Source organism: Caloenas nicobarica, chromosome 2 (assembly GCF_036013445.1).
Source record: "Caloenas nicobarica isolate bCalNic1 chromosome 2, bCalNic1.hap1, whole genome shotgun sequence".
Taxonomy (NCBI): Eukaryota; Metazoa; Chordata; class Aves; order Columbiformes; family Columbidae; genus Caloenas; species Caloenas nicobarica.
Window position 1 is genome coordinate 91,260,949 of NC_088246.1, and position 16,109 is coordinate 91,277,057.

Consider the following 16,109-nt stretch of genomic DNA (forward strand, 5'->3'; position numbering starts at 1 on the left):
ACAGTAGATATAGTATATATTAGAAAAGTATTTGGTGGTTTTGTTTCTTTTTTAAGGCATAGCTGCATCTTCTCTTCAAGTGACTTGACGTGATTAAAGAAGAAAATGTGTGTGTCTGCAACCCCAGCAGGAATTTGGACGCTGAACTGAGTATATGCAGGCAACATTTTGTAGTGTAGCCTTCATTGTAGCCAGAGAGAAGCAGTTCCTTTGTGGTTTTAGTTGATTCAGTTTAGTTGGGTTTGCTGGATGAATTGGTGTGCAGAGGAGCCACCAGCAAACAGCTCCAAGGCAACAAATTATAATGTGGCTTTGGTCAGTCAGGATCTTCCTCCAGGGTCTAATATAGAAATGTCAGGAGGTATTAATTTCTTCCAGCTTTGCACTTGCTAATGGCCAAAATTGTCCCCTGAAAGTTAGCAGGTAACATGCAATCAATAACCACTGTTAGATGACAATTATATTGACTAAGCAAAACATGGTTTATGTAACAGTCAGAACTTAGCAAGTCAAGAAATATCTTTGCACAACTATAAAGTACTTCAAATTGACTGGTTTTTATTGTCTATTGTATGAGCTCCTTGGAAACAAGGAATTTTTTGTTATAGCTAATACCAGGTTCTTTTGTCGGAAGAAATAAATGGTTTCTTAATGATTTCTGAGAGTTGCACTGTGGTTATAATCTAAGTCTTGCAGCTCAACCCAAACACAGAACAGAAAACAGGAAAAGGCTTTCATCGAGAGAAAGCAAAAATTGGTTGTACTCTTGTTGTTCAATTAGAAATACTCATGGTAGCTGTATTTTCTGTTAATTTTTCTTTTTTTTTTTTCTTCTTATCTGAAGTTTCTACATCACTGTTTAAATTGCAGTTCAGGATAAGAAAATACTAATTTTATTTTACATTTGAGCTTACAAGGAGTGGGGTGAGTGTTAATAACTGACTTGTTATGAAAGCTGCTCCAAGCTTCTGCAAGGCTGAGGGACTGAAAAATGAAATACATCTCTATGAAATTCAAATGACTTTATATGGACAGAACAGTGAAAAAAGATTAAGCAAGAAGTAGTAGGTTGAACACAAGTCTATTTGGCAAAGTGTATATACCATTCAAATAGATGTCATGATTATAAAGTTGATGCATTGTGCTGTTGCTTTTTTTTTAATGTTATCTTTGACTCACTTCTGATGTGAGTTCCCTTGCTTAGGAAGATTCAAAGCTTACAATTTTACACTAGTGCAGATTTTTAGATTGTTACTTTTATTAAAAAAATAATTTCAGTTTTTCTCATGGTGATTTTAAGTAACAGGATCCTATCATCTCCTCCCAATTTGTGATATGCATACTAATGGTTTTGCTACAAACCATGCATTGTTGCACAGCCCATAGTATTTGTTAGACAGGACCTTGTTAATGTTGACTGTGCCTGATAATTGCATTGCCCTTTAAATATCTTTCAAGAGCATTACTGCCCACATTCTTGCATAAATCTAGTGACACTTCCCAGACCTCTGTGGATTCTCGGTTTTGTAGGGTTTTGTACATTACATTTAGTTGTACTGGTAGAACTAGAACTCTTTGGTAGTGTTCCAGTTGTGCCCACAGATTTCTAGCTGGAGTATCAGGAGAGACTTCAAGCTGTCAATAGGCCCCCGGTAAAAACTGCAGTAACTGTGTTCCAACATATGCCACAGCTTAGGAACATAAAATGTCAATCAAGGGCAGCCAGTCTATTGAAAAATCTTTGCAGATAGTAGTGTGCATGGGGCAACAATGCTTTCTATGTTTTTGCATGTATTGGCATTTATTCCTTTCCTCTTAACCTCAGGATTCCTGTACTGGAGATCCTGACCAATTTTGTAGTCATATTCCAGCAGGGTGGCTACAGCAGCCACTGCTAATATCTGACAGTTTGGGTGGTTTGATATATATATATGCATACATATGTATATATATATTTATATAAGTTGGTTTTAGAAAATGGATTCTAAATTATTTTTTCCTATTTTATGAAAGGTATTTCTGAAGTTGCTGCAGGACTCAGAGAAGATGCCCTGTGTTCCACGGACAGCACACCTAGGCCATACGAATGGTGCTGAATCAGCCTGTAAGTAAAAAATTAGGTACCTTCTGAAGCAGCCACATTCATAAAGATCACAAACACAGAGGTAAACATGCATGAATTTCCCAAAGTTGAGGAATGCACAAGCAAATGAAAAATACTGCGTGCTACCATCTGGTAATTCTTTCTTTGTGCATGTGATGTGATGTACCTTTAGTAGTAGGTTTATATATGTTTACTGTGATTCACCTCTGTATCACTTCACAGCCCTTCTGCTGTGTGTACACATGCACACAAGCATTTTCTCACTGCGTCAGCCTTAACGTACAGCCTCCTGCCAATCTCTGGCAACTGCCCTCTTTGATTCATACTAACAATGAATAAATATTGCTGAGGAATACCACAGATATAAAATCTGTAAGATATTAGAAAAACGTATTAATCTCCATCCATGTGCACATTAAAAAAAGAAAAAAAAAAGGTGTTTCCCCTCATAGTAGATGATCATTTGTCCTCCCAAGTGGCATGTTGTTTCAGGCTCCTTTACATGTCTATTGTAAAACAAGTTCCTTTGTGCTTTCTATTTTCCTGCCCTGCAAGCCAGGGAGGAGGTCCTTGTTAACATTTTTGAAACCTTAGGAAGCTTGTTCTCCTTGAACTCTTCTTAGAAGTAACTAATGTGATACCTTGCATAATGCAAGACTCAGGTTCTCTAATGATATTGCCCACCAAGCTCATCAATATTTTCTCATCGTTCCTGGGATCCTGATGGTTCTATACTTACCACGTGGCTTTCTATTTGATGATTTATATCTAGATTATAGTCTTCTTTGACCAGATTTCAAACATTTTGTTCTATATACTGTCCTTTTTTTTTTTTTTCTGTGGAACATGGGCACAGAGAGGTCCTGATCTGTGATTGAGGACCTTAATTGTTACCGTAATGGAAATAATAATTTTGAACAAAGCTTGTGTTATTTGTTAAGATAAATTCAAGTGGACCTGCCAGTAATGAGTAATCAGTGCCAGGAAATGTGGCCTAAAATGAGACCTTTTCTTACAAAGTACAAACTTTACTGGATGACTTTTTGCAGAGCCTCTTTTTGCTGAATGATTTCAGTCCCTGTTGAATCAGTGAAGATGCAACTATACTGCAAAAAAACCTCGATATGCAAATAAAATATCCACTCCTGTGAGTGGTGAGAACAAGACTTCCATTCAAAGTACAGTTTTGAATACCCCTTTATTTTATAATGATAAGTTTCATATTTCTTCAGGGTGCAGCTAGGATATCTGAACCAATTTCAAATCAAAACAGTCTGTCTTCTCCACATTGTATTTTCATTAAAGAAAGATTTACAGTTCCTAAAGTAATGAAAACAGAGCATACTGTACCTAACGACTTGATATCTTTTACCATCCACATTTCAAAACACATAACTTTGTATTTGTTCAAGCTATTACATTAATAAAGAATCTAGTAATCAGAGACTGTATTTTTCAGTCTGATAAATTATAACAAGAAAATGTGATGATAATGCCATTTATTTGGGAATAAAAGTACTGGAAAATTGTCATTCATTGCAGATGACTCTCATTTATCATTAAGGACAGTTGTGAAGTGTAGGCATAAGGGATCTGGGAAATGGTCATGGAAGGTATCCATCATTGTCAAAGATAACCAGAATACACCATGGGCAATAGCTTGACCTGTATAACTTTGTCTTTGAAAGCAGATTCAAAGGCAGTCAAACTTTCTGTTGTCAAAGTAGTCAAATGAATTTTCAAAACCCCCTAGAGCAAACAGCTGGATTATTGAGAAGATCACAGGATACTGCTATTTGATTTGTAAAAGAATTTGAATTAGGCAGCTGCTTTGACAAAGCATGGATCTGAGCACAAGCAGGGCTATTGGCTATCCTTTACTGGTACTGGTCCCCTGAGGAATTGGGATTGTGTAGAAACCAAAATCTTGTCTCTTGTTTCCCAGATGAGGAGATGTATTGAAGCCATGTGCATGTCCATTCTTAAATGAAACTGCAAAAAATCAGTACATGATTTAGGCTGATGACCAATGCCAAAGACAAGTAAGAGACATCATTTCAGCAAAATATGACAACATCTTACTGAAGTCGGAGCTTTGATATTTTCTAGTTATATTTTACAGTGTCTTATTTTACTGGGTCTGGCTGGAATAGAGTTAATTTTCTTCATAGCAGCCCATATGGTGCTGTGTTTCGGATTTGTGACTAAAACAGTGTTGATAACACACCAGTGATTTGGCTTCTGCTAAGCAGAACTTGCAGCGTCAAGGCTTTCTGTTTTTCCCATTCTGTCCCCTTTCCCTGTGGTGAGTAAACTGAGGGTGAACAAAAAGCTGGAAGGGGACATGGCCTGAACAGCTGAGCCAAATTGACCAGATAGTTATTCAACACCATTCTTAGCAATAAAAACTGAGGGCAGTTTTTTTGGAGAGGTAGCCATTACGATCAGATTGGCTGAGCATCAGTCTACTTTTAGGAGGTGTTGAGTGATTGCCTTTGCATCAATTTTATTTTTAATTTTCCCTTTCCTTTTCTCTTCTTTCTCTTTTGTTCTTTCTTTGTTTCAGTCCTTATACTGTTTTTATCTTGAGTGACAAGTTTTCTCACTTTCTCTCTTCCTATTCTCTCCCCCATCCTGTTGGAGGAGGGGGACCATGAGAGAGCAGCTGCGTGGTGCTTAGCTACTGGCCAGGTTCAACACACCACAATAATGTAAAATAAACTTAGAATTATTTGACCCTTTCTAAATGCAAAAAACAGAGGTAAGTAACAGTCCTTTAATTAAATTAATTGTAACAATTTTAATATTGGTAACTTTGAAGATCCAAAGGACACTGTGTAATTTCTAGTGGTTTCTGTTTCCTTTGTGGAAGATTTACTCATAATTTTTAGTTTTATTCCAAAGAAAAAAAACTTGGAATAGGACTCACCTTTTGGTGAGAACAGTTAACATTTTCTTTTAAAGACAGCGAATGCCTATGTGTGCAGGCATTATACATGCATATATTATAATACAGAAAATGCATAATTAATTTCTACACATCTGGGGCACACAATTGACGGTTATTGTTTTGTAGATGTATACAGAGCATGCCAAAAAAAAGTTAAACTGAACTAGCAATGACTGTATGACAAGAGTGTTGGAGCTAAACAGCCCTGAGAAAATGGAGAACCCAACTCTATGGAGTCCAATAAAATGATCATGACCTACAGCAGGTAGCATACATACAAAAGTAATGAGGAGAGCTAAAAGAAAGTCTAAGGGGTGACAAGCTAACCATGGATAAATAACGAAATATTCTGAGCATATGCAAAAGCAGGCAATAGGCTAGAAAGTGGAGTCATTGCATTGTTAAGGGATGAATAATACAGAATTAAGGTGTTCAGGTATCTCACTGAAGAGCCAAATTAATTAATGTAGCATTCTATGTCTTAGAAATGTTTGGGAGATACCTCCATTGCATCTAATATCTTCTGCAAGTAAAATGCAGTTGGAACCTGAGATGTGGTGAAGCTAAACTGCAGAAAATTCAAAAAGGTTAAAATTGTATTTTTCACACAGTGATACATAACACTTGAATTTCTTTGCCATAAAATGTTATGGAGACTAAAATTATGGTAATATGTTTTTAAAAGCCAAAGAGTGGTTATTAGTGTATATATAATATGAATAGCTATAGCAACAGAAGTGCTATTAAAGCTCATATGTCTTTGAACTTCTTGGATAAGTCAGCCAGCTAGTGCTGCCTTCTGTCACTCTCTCTCCAACCTTTTCTTTGTACTCAAGGATTTCTTGTTTTCTTTCAGTTCCTGTATTTTGTTGAGGCTATTACAACAGCTGCAAACATGGAAAAGGATATTAACAGGCTTTATGATGTTTCATGGTGTTTTTAAAATCCTGTCTTTTAGTGAAATATTCAGGAATCTTATTCTCCACTCCGCAGGACTGCTTGTCTTCCATTTCATGTTGTAATCATTCCTAAGAAATTTTTACCAAACAAGCAAACAAACAAACAAACAAAAAAAGGTTTTATATAGAAAGTAAATTCTGGTGTTTTTTTACCTTGCTTTAGCTTACAGATAGAGTACACATTTAATTGGTGTTTTGTGATTTTTGTGGTTTTTTTTTTCCTTTTTTTCCCCCCAAGTGTGTGTGTATATATTTATATATTTTTACAGATGAAGATAGCGTATGGGTGCATACACACATGCACACAAGTATTTTAAAATATAACCTTGCTTTGTTAATGCTGTTGCAGTTATACAATTAATGTAAATGGCCAATTTTCTGAGGTAAGATTCAGTATGAAAGGCAGTATGCCGAGCAGCCTGCACTTAGGACTGCACTTTTTGCTAACTTCATGCAGTAAACTTATACAGGTCACAAAGTGACATCTTGATAAGATTTTTATATTACACTGTTACCAGTTAATTCCTGATTTGAAATACGTAAGTGGGACTTTATGATATGTAGACCTGGTTCTGGGCTTTTGTATAGGTGGAAATTTTTACATCATTTTTTCTCTTTATGTCTCTTGATCTATTTTGCAGTTTATCTAGGTTACCGTATTCATTGGAGGCATTAGAAAAAATGGAACAGTTGGTTCTGTTAATCAAGATCCTTGTAGTTGTTTAGTACCCTTATTTATGAGACACCAGAATGCCTGAGGAAAGAGATTATCCATCAAATATATTTTTCAATTGTTTGCTATGCCTGTGGGTCTGAAAAAAATATGCCTCCTGCTGAACTCAGTCATCTTTCAGCTTTGAATTGTTTCCCTGCACAAACTCTGATATAATTTTATTGTTAATAGAATAACTCCAGTAGAGATAGTGTCTAAAATTATTCTTGATTATGGAAATTGCAATATTTTAGACCAAGTACTTTGTTCATATTAAGATAATGCTTGCACAAGTTATAAAAGTTAAAGTGGCTAAGAACGTCCTTGTCCATCAGGATGAAATCTTTGCCCTGCTGAAGAGGTTTACTCCATTCGTTGCCTGAGTTTTCTCTGAGCAATTGCAGGAGGCTTGTTCCAGAGTGCTTTATAGCAAAAGGCCACTCACTGTAAATGAGCAGCTGCATAACAAAAGTCACCTGGAGTACAAAACTGAACAGCTAACTTAAAAGTTCTCTTTTTGGGAAGCATGTTACCAAAAGGAAATACTTGAAAACACCTGGTTTGAATATATAGTTCATTTAACACTTGCTACCTTTAATTTTTCTAGTTTGAAAATGCTAAGATATTCAGCATTAAGTCTCAGCCTTAATGCTAAGTGCTGTGGTAGAGAGAAAATTCAGATTGTATTGCTGTCCTGCTTTTTCACCAAATCTTCACCAAACACAGGAAAACGATTGTGGATTGTAGCCCTATTGTCTACATTGGATTCATTATTGAAATGTAGCCTGAGTCTACAGGCTGAATTTGGTGGGTTAATTTCTAATACCTTTCTGAGTATTGATTTACACTTCTACAAAGAAAAGGAACCCATGTCAAAAAGTGTGCTACTTATTGTAATAAGAGGGTATATTCTAGAACAGAAGATATATCTGACAGATGTTTGCCTGAGCATGTACAAATGTATTTTTTCTCTCTGCCAAGTCTGATATATATATATATATATATATAGAGAGAGAGAGAGATGTTAAATCAGTTGGGTCCTTTTTTTTGACATTTCTGACAGACTGTACTTCTCCTCCTCTTTTGTACTGCTAAACAATACAGAGAGAAGGTGCAAATAAGCTTCCGTTTTGTAGCCACAATTCTGTGCCTGTTTTTCAGCTGTTCCTCTACTTCTCTCTTCCTCCACGTGGCAATTCTTTGCAGGTGCATCACTTCAGAGGAGATTATACTAGAATAAAAGCATATCTATTTGGAAAATTATTTCCTGGAAATTGAAATTAGCATATTTTTTAATGTTGCAAGTTAATCATGAGGAAAATCAGAATCAGATAATTAGGACTCCTAAAATTACAGTAATTTTCCTTTTCAAGGCATGATCAGATTCTGTCCACCTGGCTGAGTATTTGGTGTTTATTTGTTTCCAGAGATTTAATTCCCTTCATTGAAAGTTATGACAGTACTTTTATAACTGGAGTAGGTGCTTCTATCATTCGGTAAAAATGTTACATTCCAAAAACCATAACTCAGTTGAGTTTCTGTTATGGCTAGTAGTAAAAACAACAAGTGTTTTTTTGACATCAGCTAGCACTTCAACAGCAACTAGGGTGTTGTTTTTTTCCTAGCTGTTGTGGTGGCTATTATTGTTTATTATACTAGCAGCGATACCTTGGAAACCCAAAGTCAAGCCCTGTCATTCCAGACACTCTACAGACTAAAAGTAAGGATAAAAACCCAGATTCTCACTATCTTTGACAGCTTGCAATCTAGTTTTTAGGCTCATTGCAATGAGTAGATAAAACAGACAAATAGATTTGGGAAGGTACGGTTATATATCAGGTCCATAAATTAAAAGCAGAAGTCTCAGTTCACCGCATTTCTAACTACCATATTTACTTGCTAAATGCCATTTTGACTCTTTTGCTTCCCCAAGTTTACCTTTAAAATAGAGAGCGGCTGTGATGCACATCTGTTCTGAAATTCTTATCTATTAGCTCACATGAGGTGCTGCTGCATGGTGTGGCATTTATACCTTTAGAGGATTTTCTGTTATTTTGATACGAGTGATGAGAAAGCTTAATGGATTTTTGCAGTGGTATGAGACTGGGTATTCTTGCATTAAATAAAAAGTTAAAACAGTCAGGAAATGCTATATGTCTTTCATTATTAGTTATGTATGAATTCAAGAGGCTAGCTTACCCTTTTTATGTCTTGTATGGGCATTATAGATGCCTAAGTTAATACTTCATATTATAGAATTATAATGTCTATTATAAATAGTTTCATATGCCTGTGAAGACATAAAGGAAGGGAAAACTGGGATCTAATTTTTAAATTTTTGTCCAGTTTATATAACTGCTAAGTGATACTTGGCTTGCATTCAATAGTGCTCACCTATTTGCCTGTATAATGCAGGAAATAGTATGTTCTAACTTTGAAAAACACAAGTCAAGAACTGAAATTAAAAGATGATATTTATAATGTGGATAAAGCTGTGGTATATCTGGAAAGAATGAGTAAACACCTTGAGTTGGATTCTTTCTTACACTAAAAATCTAACGTTTTGACTATTTTGTAGATCTTAGCAGCAGCATACTCTGATGCTGGGCTGCTATAGGAAGAGGTAGATTCAGATGGACTCTGTTCAAGTTCACTTAGTAATCTGTACAAAAGTTGAAGAGGTTGGGGGCAGGAATCAGTCTTTTGGGGGTAGTCGTTTGCTGCAGAGAAGTCTGCGTTGTGGAAACTGTGATTCCACATTTTCACCTCTAACTGCTTAGCCCATTTCAGCAAAGGCAATATATCCATTTAATGAGCTGTTGAGAATCTAGATAATGCATTCTATTCCATTCATTATTTTGATAACTATAATGTATTCTATTCAGTTGGATTATTCAGTACCCAAAAATTAGTCCTGGTTTTAATTATTTCTCAGTTTGCTAGTTAGCCATCCCAAAGCTGTGCCATGAAAGGTGCAGGGTTAAGGTGCATCAGTGTGCAAGAGGAGCGCAGTATTTTAAATTGGTGCTTAACGTGTTTGTATCAGTCATATTTCATGTGGAACTGTGCCTGGAAAATTCCTCATTTTAACTGTTCCTCCTCTCCCAACAACAACAACAAAAGAATGCAGCTCATTTCTTTATTAACAAATGGACACATTGTGTTTTGGACTCTATATTATTCAGATTATGTCAAAGTGCTTTGTGAAAAACTAAAATAAATGAATGGGAAGGAACAGTACAAAACCCTGCTGTACCTCTATACCTCTGTCTTGTTTCTTTCCTTTTCTCTGGTGGATACTAGCAATGTGTTTTTCATTGCCATTTAATTATGTGCCTTACGTGAGTCTGTACAATGTGTTTACCACCTGCAACAAACCTGAACGAAAATCCTGGATGCAAACAGTGCTATCCAGGATCCAACGCTGTTGCTTGGATGCACCTCTGTCACTGATTAGATAACAACACAGCAAGAAGCAGTAAAGAAAATTATTTACAATGAAGGCTTTTTGTCCTCTGACTCCTGCATGTTTTAGACGTTTTCTTCTGCACAAAAGCACTTTACATGGCTATGTCTTTCATTTATCCAGTGAATGTCAGATGTATGTCCCCTTCAACCAGATGAGTGAGGGTACTGTAAAGTGTTCCTGCCTCTATCTGGTAGTGCCCTACCAGTTCTTTGGCCTCTTACACATTGCTGTGGGTACATCATAGCTGCTGTTTTGGACTGACTTTAGAATTTATTTCTTCTAAATAGAGGATGACTATTTTTTTCTTGTTACGTTGGTTCTTACTTGATTTTCCAGAAGGAATCAGTTACATACTTCATGCTGTCTTTTCAGTGGTCTTCACTGTGCTAAAATAACAAACATATTGAGTCTTCAACAATAACCATGTCTTAGATAAAGGAAGGAAATCCTCTGGTCAGTCAACTGTCTGACTTGAGGAAAAGGGCTTAGGAGATCTGAATTTTTAAGGGGATTCTCCACAAGGTTGTGCAGTGACTGACACCAGTGCTTTGGCTTTAAAATAAGTTATTTTTACTGATGAACTCTACAATTACCTAGACCTCTATTATTCTCTCTCAAAGATCTTCAGGCCCATGCAGAATCCCATTCTAGAATCTGGGGCCCAGAAGGTAAAGTTGATTTTTTAATTAAAAAAACAACCAAACAAACTAAACCACTTTTCCCTTAAAAAAATGTCACTGAATTGGTTTAAGCAGTGTGTATGGGGGAGGGAGGAGGAACTGTAAGTTTTGATGAAATTTTACTTTTCTGTACAGAAAATTCTTAAGATGAAAAAATTTCAGTCAACTTTTTAGAAAAAAGTTTCACAATGCTTAAAATGAAAAACACTCTGAGGGCAAATGGAAGGCTTTATATCTAAAAATGCCAAAAGACGATTTCTCTTGTGAAATTCCCTTCAAAATATAGATTTTTCTGACCAGCTATGTATGGAGTCAGCTCACGATCCTATTATTAATAAATACAAGCAAGAATCAGTCATAGTATGAAACACAGACTAAAGGCATTCCATTGATACCTCACACTGTCAAAGTGCTTTTTATTCACATGCCCTACATGAAAATCAGTCCTCAGAATCCTCCTGGAAACAAAATCAAGATTATATTATTTTTATAACGAGTAATAAAATATGTAAAAAATGAAAGACATTTTTATGTCTGCTAATGGAATGCTGTGCACAGATTGGTGGTCCAGCACTGACCTATGCTAGTATGGCATGTACTAAAATGAAGAGTGATGCTGGATCTCTAGCTCAGCCTAGAACTACTTGTTGGCACAGAACTTCTGATAAGATAATAAATATATACTGCTTCCAAATACAATCAGCTTGTGAGCTAGCTCAACTGTTTTACATGGGTATTTCAGTTTCAGGATTATCTTCCTAAGATTTGGACCTCCACTAAATTACTTGTCTAAATGTCAAAATGACAGAAGCAGAATTGAAAATGGCTGCCCCTGGCTGTTAACATAGCCATTGCATAGTCCATTTTTCCTGGTTTTATTGTGCTCTGAAAAAAGTTTAGAATTATGTCATTTTCTAGAATTGCAAACAAAGGGGGGAAAATAACCATCTAATATCTATTTAGAGACCTTACAATATTTGGTTCTGCTCCTAATTGTAGAACAATCTATAGGTAAGGATTTTAATAATGTTGGTTCCCAAATTTTATTACTTATGCTCTGTTTTCCTCTACCTGATATTAACTATATGAATTGGAAAGCAGCAAAAATCTATTCCATAACACGAAGGAGAGTCTGGATGAATTGGAAAGTACAACCTCATTGTGAACATAATTGCACTTCTTGCGGATAATTGCAACTGTAAGTCAAGCAAGACAACTTCTAACATTGGGTCAGATTTTTAATTTAATGATCTAAATTATTAATGAGAACAGTTCCATAGGTTTTCCGCATAAAAATTGACTTCATAACAGAGAGGTCAACTGGTTTTGTCTTCTAGCCTTTATGATTACCAGTGGTAATCAGAAACCATTTTCCCAATGTGTGCTTTCTTTATGCCTCCTGACACACATATCAAAGGTAGGTGGTGAATTGCTTACGAGTGTTATGAAGCAAAAGTTACTTTTGTAGGTTCTAGTTAAAAGAAAATTAGAGTATGCGTGCAGTATTAAGAAACATGAAGGGTTAAATGGCAAGTGTACACAGGAATAGTATTGAGCTTTGTGGAAAGCCCAATACAGGCTACTTTTCACAGTGTGACTGCAGTCAGACAAAATGGTGTGATGCATAAAGAAGACAAGCAGATCAGTACAAGAATGCATAATGCTAGTGTATAAATCAGTAGCGTTTCCACATCTGATAGGCAGCTGTGTTTAACACAATATCTCTCAAGAATGATACAGTGGTATTATAAGGAGATTTGAGGCAAGTGGTGAGGGTGATTAGGACTATAAAGATTTTTATAAGAGGAGGTTGAAAGGTTGAGATTTTTTATGCAGAAGATAAGATTGGAAACTTCTATAACCTGCCACCTAAAGCATGATTTAAGAGCATATCCAGTACCATCAGATAGAATAAATTCAAAACAGATAAACAAGATTTTTGGGTTTTTAACTGAAACACAAAGGAGTGACATAATTCAAGGTCATGAAGACTGAAATTTAAGATGATTCAGAAAGACATTTGCTACTTTTCTCAATTAGAAGTAAATATTTTTTATTTTATTATTTTTTTTTTAGAAAGAGACAAATTATTTTACAAATAAGTGCCTGAGGCAAACATACTTGTAATATAATGGTTTATTGCATCATCTTGTGATGTATCTTGGCTGGATAGCATTAGGAATATTGAGTAAGAGTCAGAATATTGCACAAAATGGACAATTATTTTTATTCAGGATGACAGTTTCTCTTCTTATTGCAATCTGAATTAATTTCTTATCATATCACTCCATTCCATTTGTCAAAAAAACAACAACGAATGGCAGCTTTGGTTGCCTGTTCTGCCCCTAGAAAGTAGCTATCATAGTCCTCTTTCAGAGATTCAAAGCGGCAAATATTTTAAAGCATTTTTCACTTATATTTCATGCTTATAATCTATGAAAAGGTCTGGGACTACGGCGTATATCTCATTCTATGCTTCTTTTCTGGCATTTCACTACTTTGATAAATGAGAGATGGCATATTTTCCAATTTCAGGAATGCTCAGCTGGAAACACTTACCGGATGTGTTTTATTCTAAACACACCCATCCCTTGAAAATTGTTTCCTTCCAATTGTCAATTTCTCTATTGACTCAACTATTGAAAATCTTACCGTAATATATCAAAGAAATCAAAGAAATTGAAGAATATTCATAAGAAGTTCGCTTTAAAATAACTATTATTTTTAATTTTTGTTTTTTATTAAGATTGTCTTCTCCTACTAGTCCAATTCATAGAAAAAACAGGTTCCAAGCCCAAAAAGTAACTGTTCTTGATTGGGAAACATGAATGCTGAATGAGGATCTGAATTTTGTTGCTACTTTTTCTCTCCACAAAGATTCAAAAGCCCAAATCCCATTTGTCAAATCAGCAAGATATGGTTGTGATTAGAACTGCTTAAAGAAAGAATTTCTGTTTTATAGGGTTTTCTGGGGAAAAAAGAAATGTCATTCAGATGTGAGATTAAAAGAATAAATACTGGATTTTTTTTTTCCCCAGAAATAAGACCAAAATTAATTACTTTGAGTTAATTGCGCCCTGATAAAATCAGAAAATATTAATGTCGGGAGAATGGGCCAAGCAAGGCGAGTAAGAGGAGATTACTCAATGCCTTGTCCAGTCTGGTTTTGAGCTTTGGTTGTCATCCTCACAGTGATTATTTTTTCCTGATGTATTGAGTCAAAATCTTCCATGTTCCAGCTGGCACCTCTTGCTTCTTGTCCTTTCCCTGACTTTGCTCCCTGGTGCCACTGGGGTCCCTGGGTGCTGCCAGAGAGCTGCTCCTGCTGATGGGGCATTCTCCTTGTCCCCAGTGCCTGACCCACGGATGCCTCCAAACAGTGTGGATCCCCTCCAGGTCCAGATGTTCACGAGTGTGTGTGTGTTAACAAGTACGGTTAGTGTTTTCCTCATCATCATCCCTGAGAGACAGCCCTAGCAAACCACCACTCCTCAGCTGGATCTGGTACCACTGCTCACAGCCCACAGTGTGGTGCTTGGCAGACCAGCCTGTGATCCTTGTAGCCCTCATCACCTCATTTGCTCTAAGGACACTGTGGGAGACCATGTCAATAGACTTTGTTAAATCAAAGTAAACAGCATCCACTGCTCTTCCTTCATTCACCAAATCAGTCCTGTATTCATGGCAAGCTCTCAGGTGGCACGGTTCAACCTTACCAAATCCATGTTCTCTATTCCAAGTCGTTTCTTGCTTTTCATATCCTAGGTGTTTTGTGGAGGATTTGGTCTGTGACCTTCCCAGGGACTGAGGATGATTAGCCTGTATTTACCTGGGTCTTCATTTTTGCTTTTCTTGGAGGAGGATGCGATATTTATCTTTTTCCAAAAGTCTTAGCCCCTTTAGAAATCTACACAAGGTATTCTGTGTCACCATGAAGCCCTATCTCACCTGGCTTCTTCCTCTTGTGTAGGTCCAAACCCTAAAATACACAATCTCCCACAATGTGTCTACTTGGTTATAACTTTTCATGGCAAAATTCATATAATTTTTAATATGAGAAATAATGAGTTTATTATCCACATTCCAGCTGTTGTAGACTACAGAATTTGAGCTGGTTTACTCAACAGCCACACTGTCAGAAGTTCGACTTCTTTTTCTAACTATTTTTTCCCCCATTTGTCCCCCAGCTCTCTCTTCTGCATTTAAAGTTCTAGTAAATCAGAAAAAAAACTGTGCTAAGTGAAGGACAATTAATTCTGAGGTTACTTGAAATCTCCTATACAAGTAGTTGTCATAATGTAACATGGACATGCTGCTTAGAGTGGTTTCAATATATAGAAGGGAAGGTAGTAAGGGACAAATCACAAGGGATCATAAAATATACTATGTCTTTTAGCACTATGATAAACCGGCTATTCAGTCTTGCTGCAGTACAAATACTTGCGGTAGTAAATTTACCAGACACTGCTGTGCTGTAAGGAAGAAAAGAGGCCGAAATATATTCAGGCTGGCAAGGCCACAAGTAAGAGAAGATGGTAATAGCCTACACAGACCTAGAAGGCATTAGGATCTAAAATGGAGGGAAAGTGATTGGTGTGATTCACAAACGTCTAACAAAGAACAATAAAATTAAATTAAGGGAGAGTCTATCAGGAAAGTATCTGATTGGTGAGATGTTAATAAGTTGTGGACACACTCCCAAGGGAATATGGGGGACAACCCATGAGTGGGGATTATGAAAACTTAATTGACTGACACATTAGAAAATTTTATCAGTCTTATATAAACAGAGAAATTAAGGGAATGCTTTTAGGAGAATCCACATCGCTAGCATCTATGATGGTCTGTTATATACTCTGAAGACGTCCCATTGAAATCCCTGTGGGAAAATTGCTGCTGGTTTCAGTGAAGGTGAATAAAAACCTTAGTCCTAATATAGGCCGTGTTTGTCATAGTCATTTGTCTAGGAGCAAAGGTGGCAATGCACAAGGAATGGTTGTACCATTGTCAGGACCATGGGAAAATAGGGATTCAGTATTCCTTTAGCTATGTAAGGGGACCTATAGAGATAATGTGTTAGCTGAATATTTGTTTTCCCTTATAGGAGGAGTTAATTAGTTATACTGGGGAGAATTATGCTATTCCATCCAGGACAACATTGTAGGTTTAGTAGCACATGAGAGTTTAATTTGATCATCTTTATTTGTCACTATGTATACAGACATACATATATAT

General features: G+C 36.3%; 1 protein-coding gene across 1 annotated transcript in view; it reads left to right on the plus strand.

Annotated features, from left to right (window-relative positions):
• ABCA13 (ATP binding cassette subfamily A member 13) overlaps positions 1 to 16,109 on the plus strand; it is a 190,392-nt gene that overhangs the window by 101,378 nt on the left and 72,905 nt on the right. The window contains 1 exon segment of the mRNA XM_065629402.1: positions 2,014 to 2,104. Coding sequence (XP_065485474.1) covers positions 2,014 to 2,104 — 91 coding nt within the window.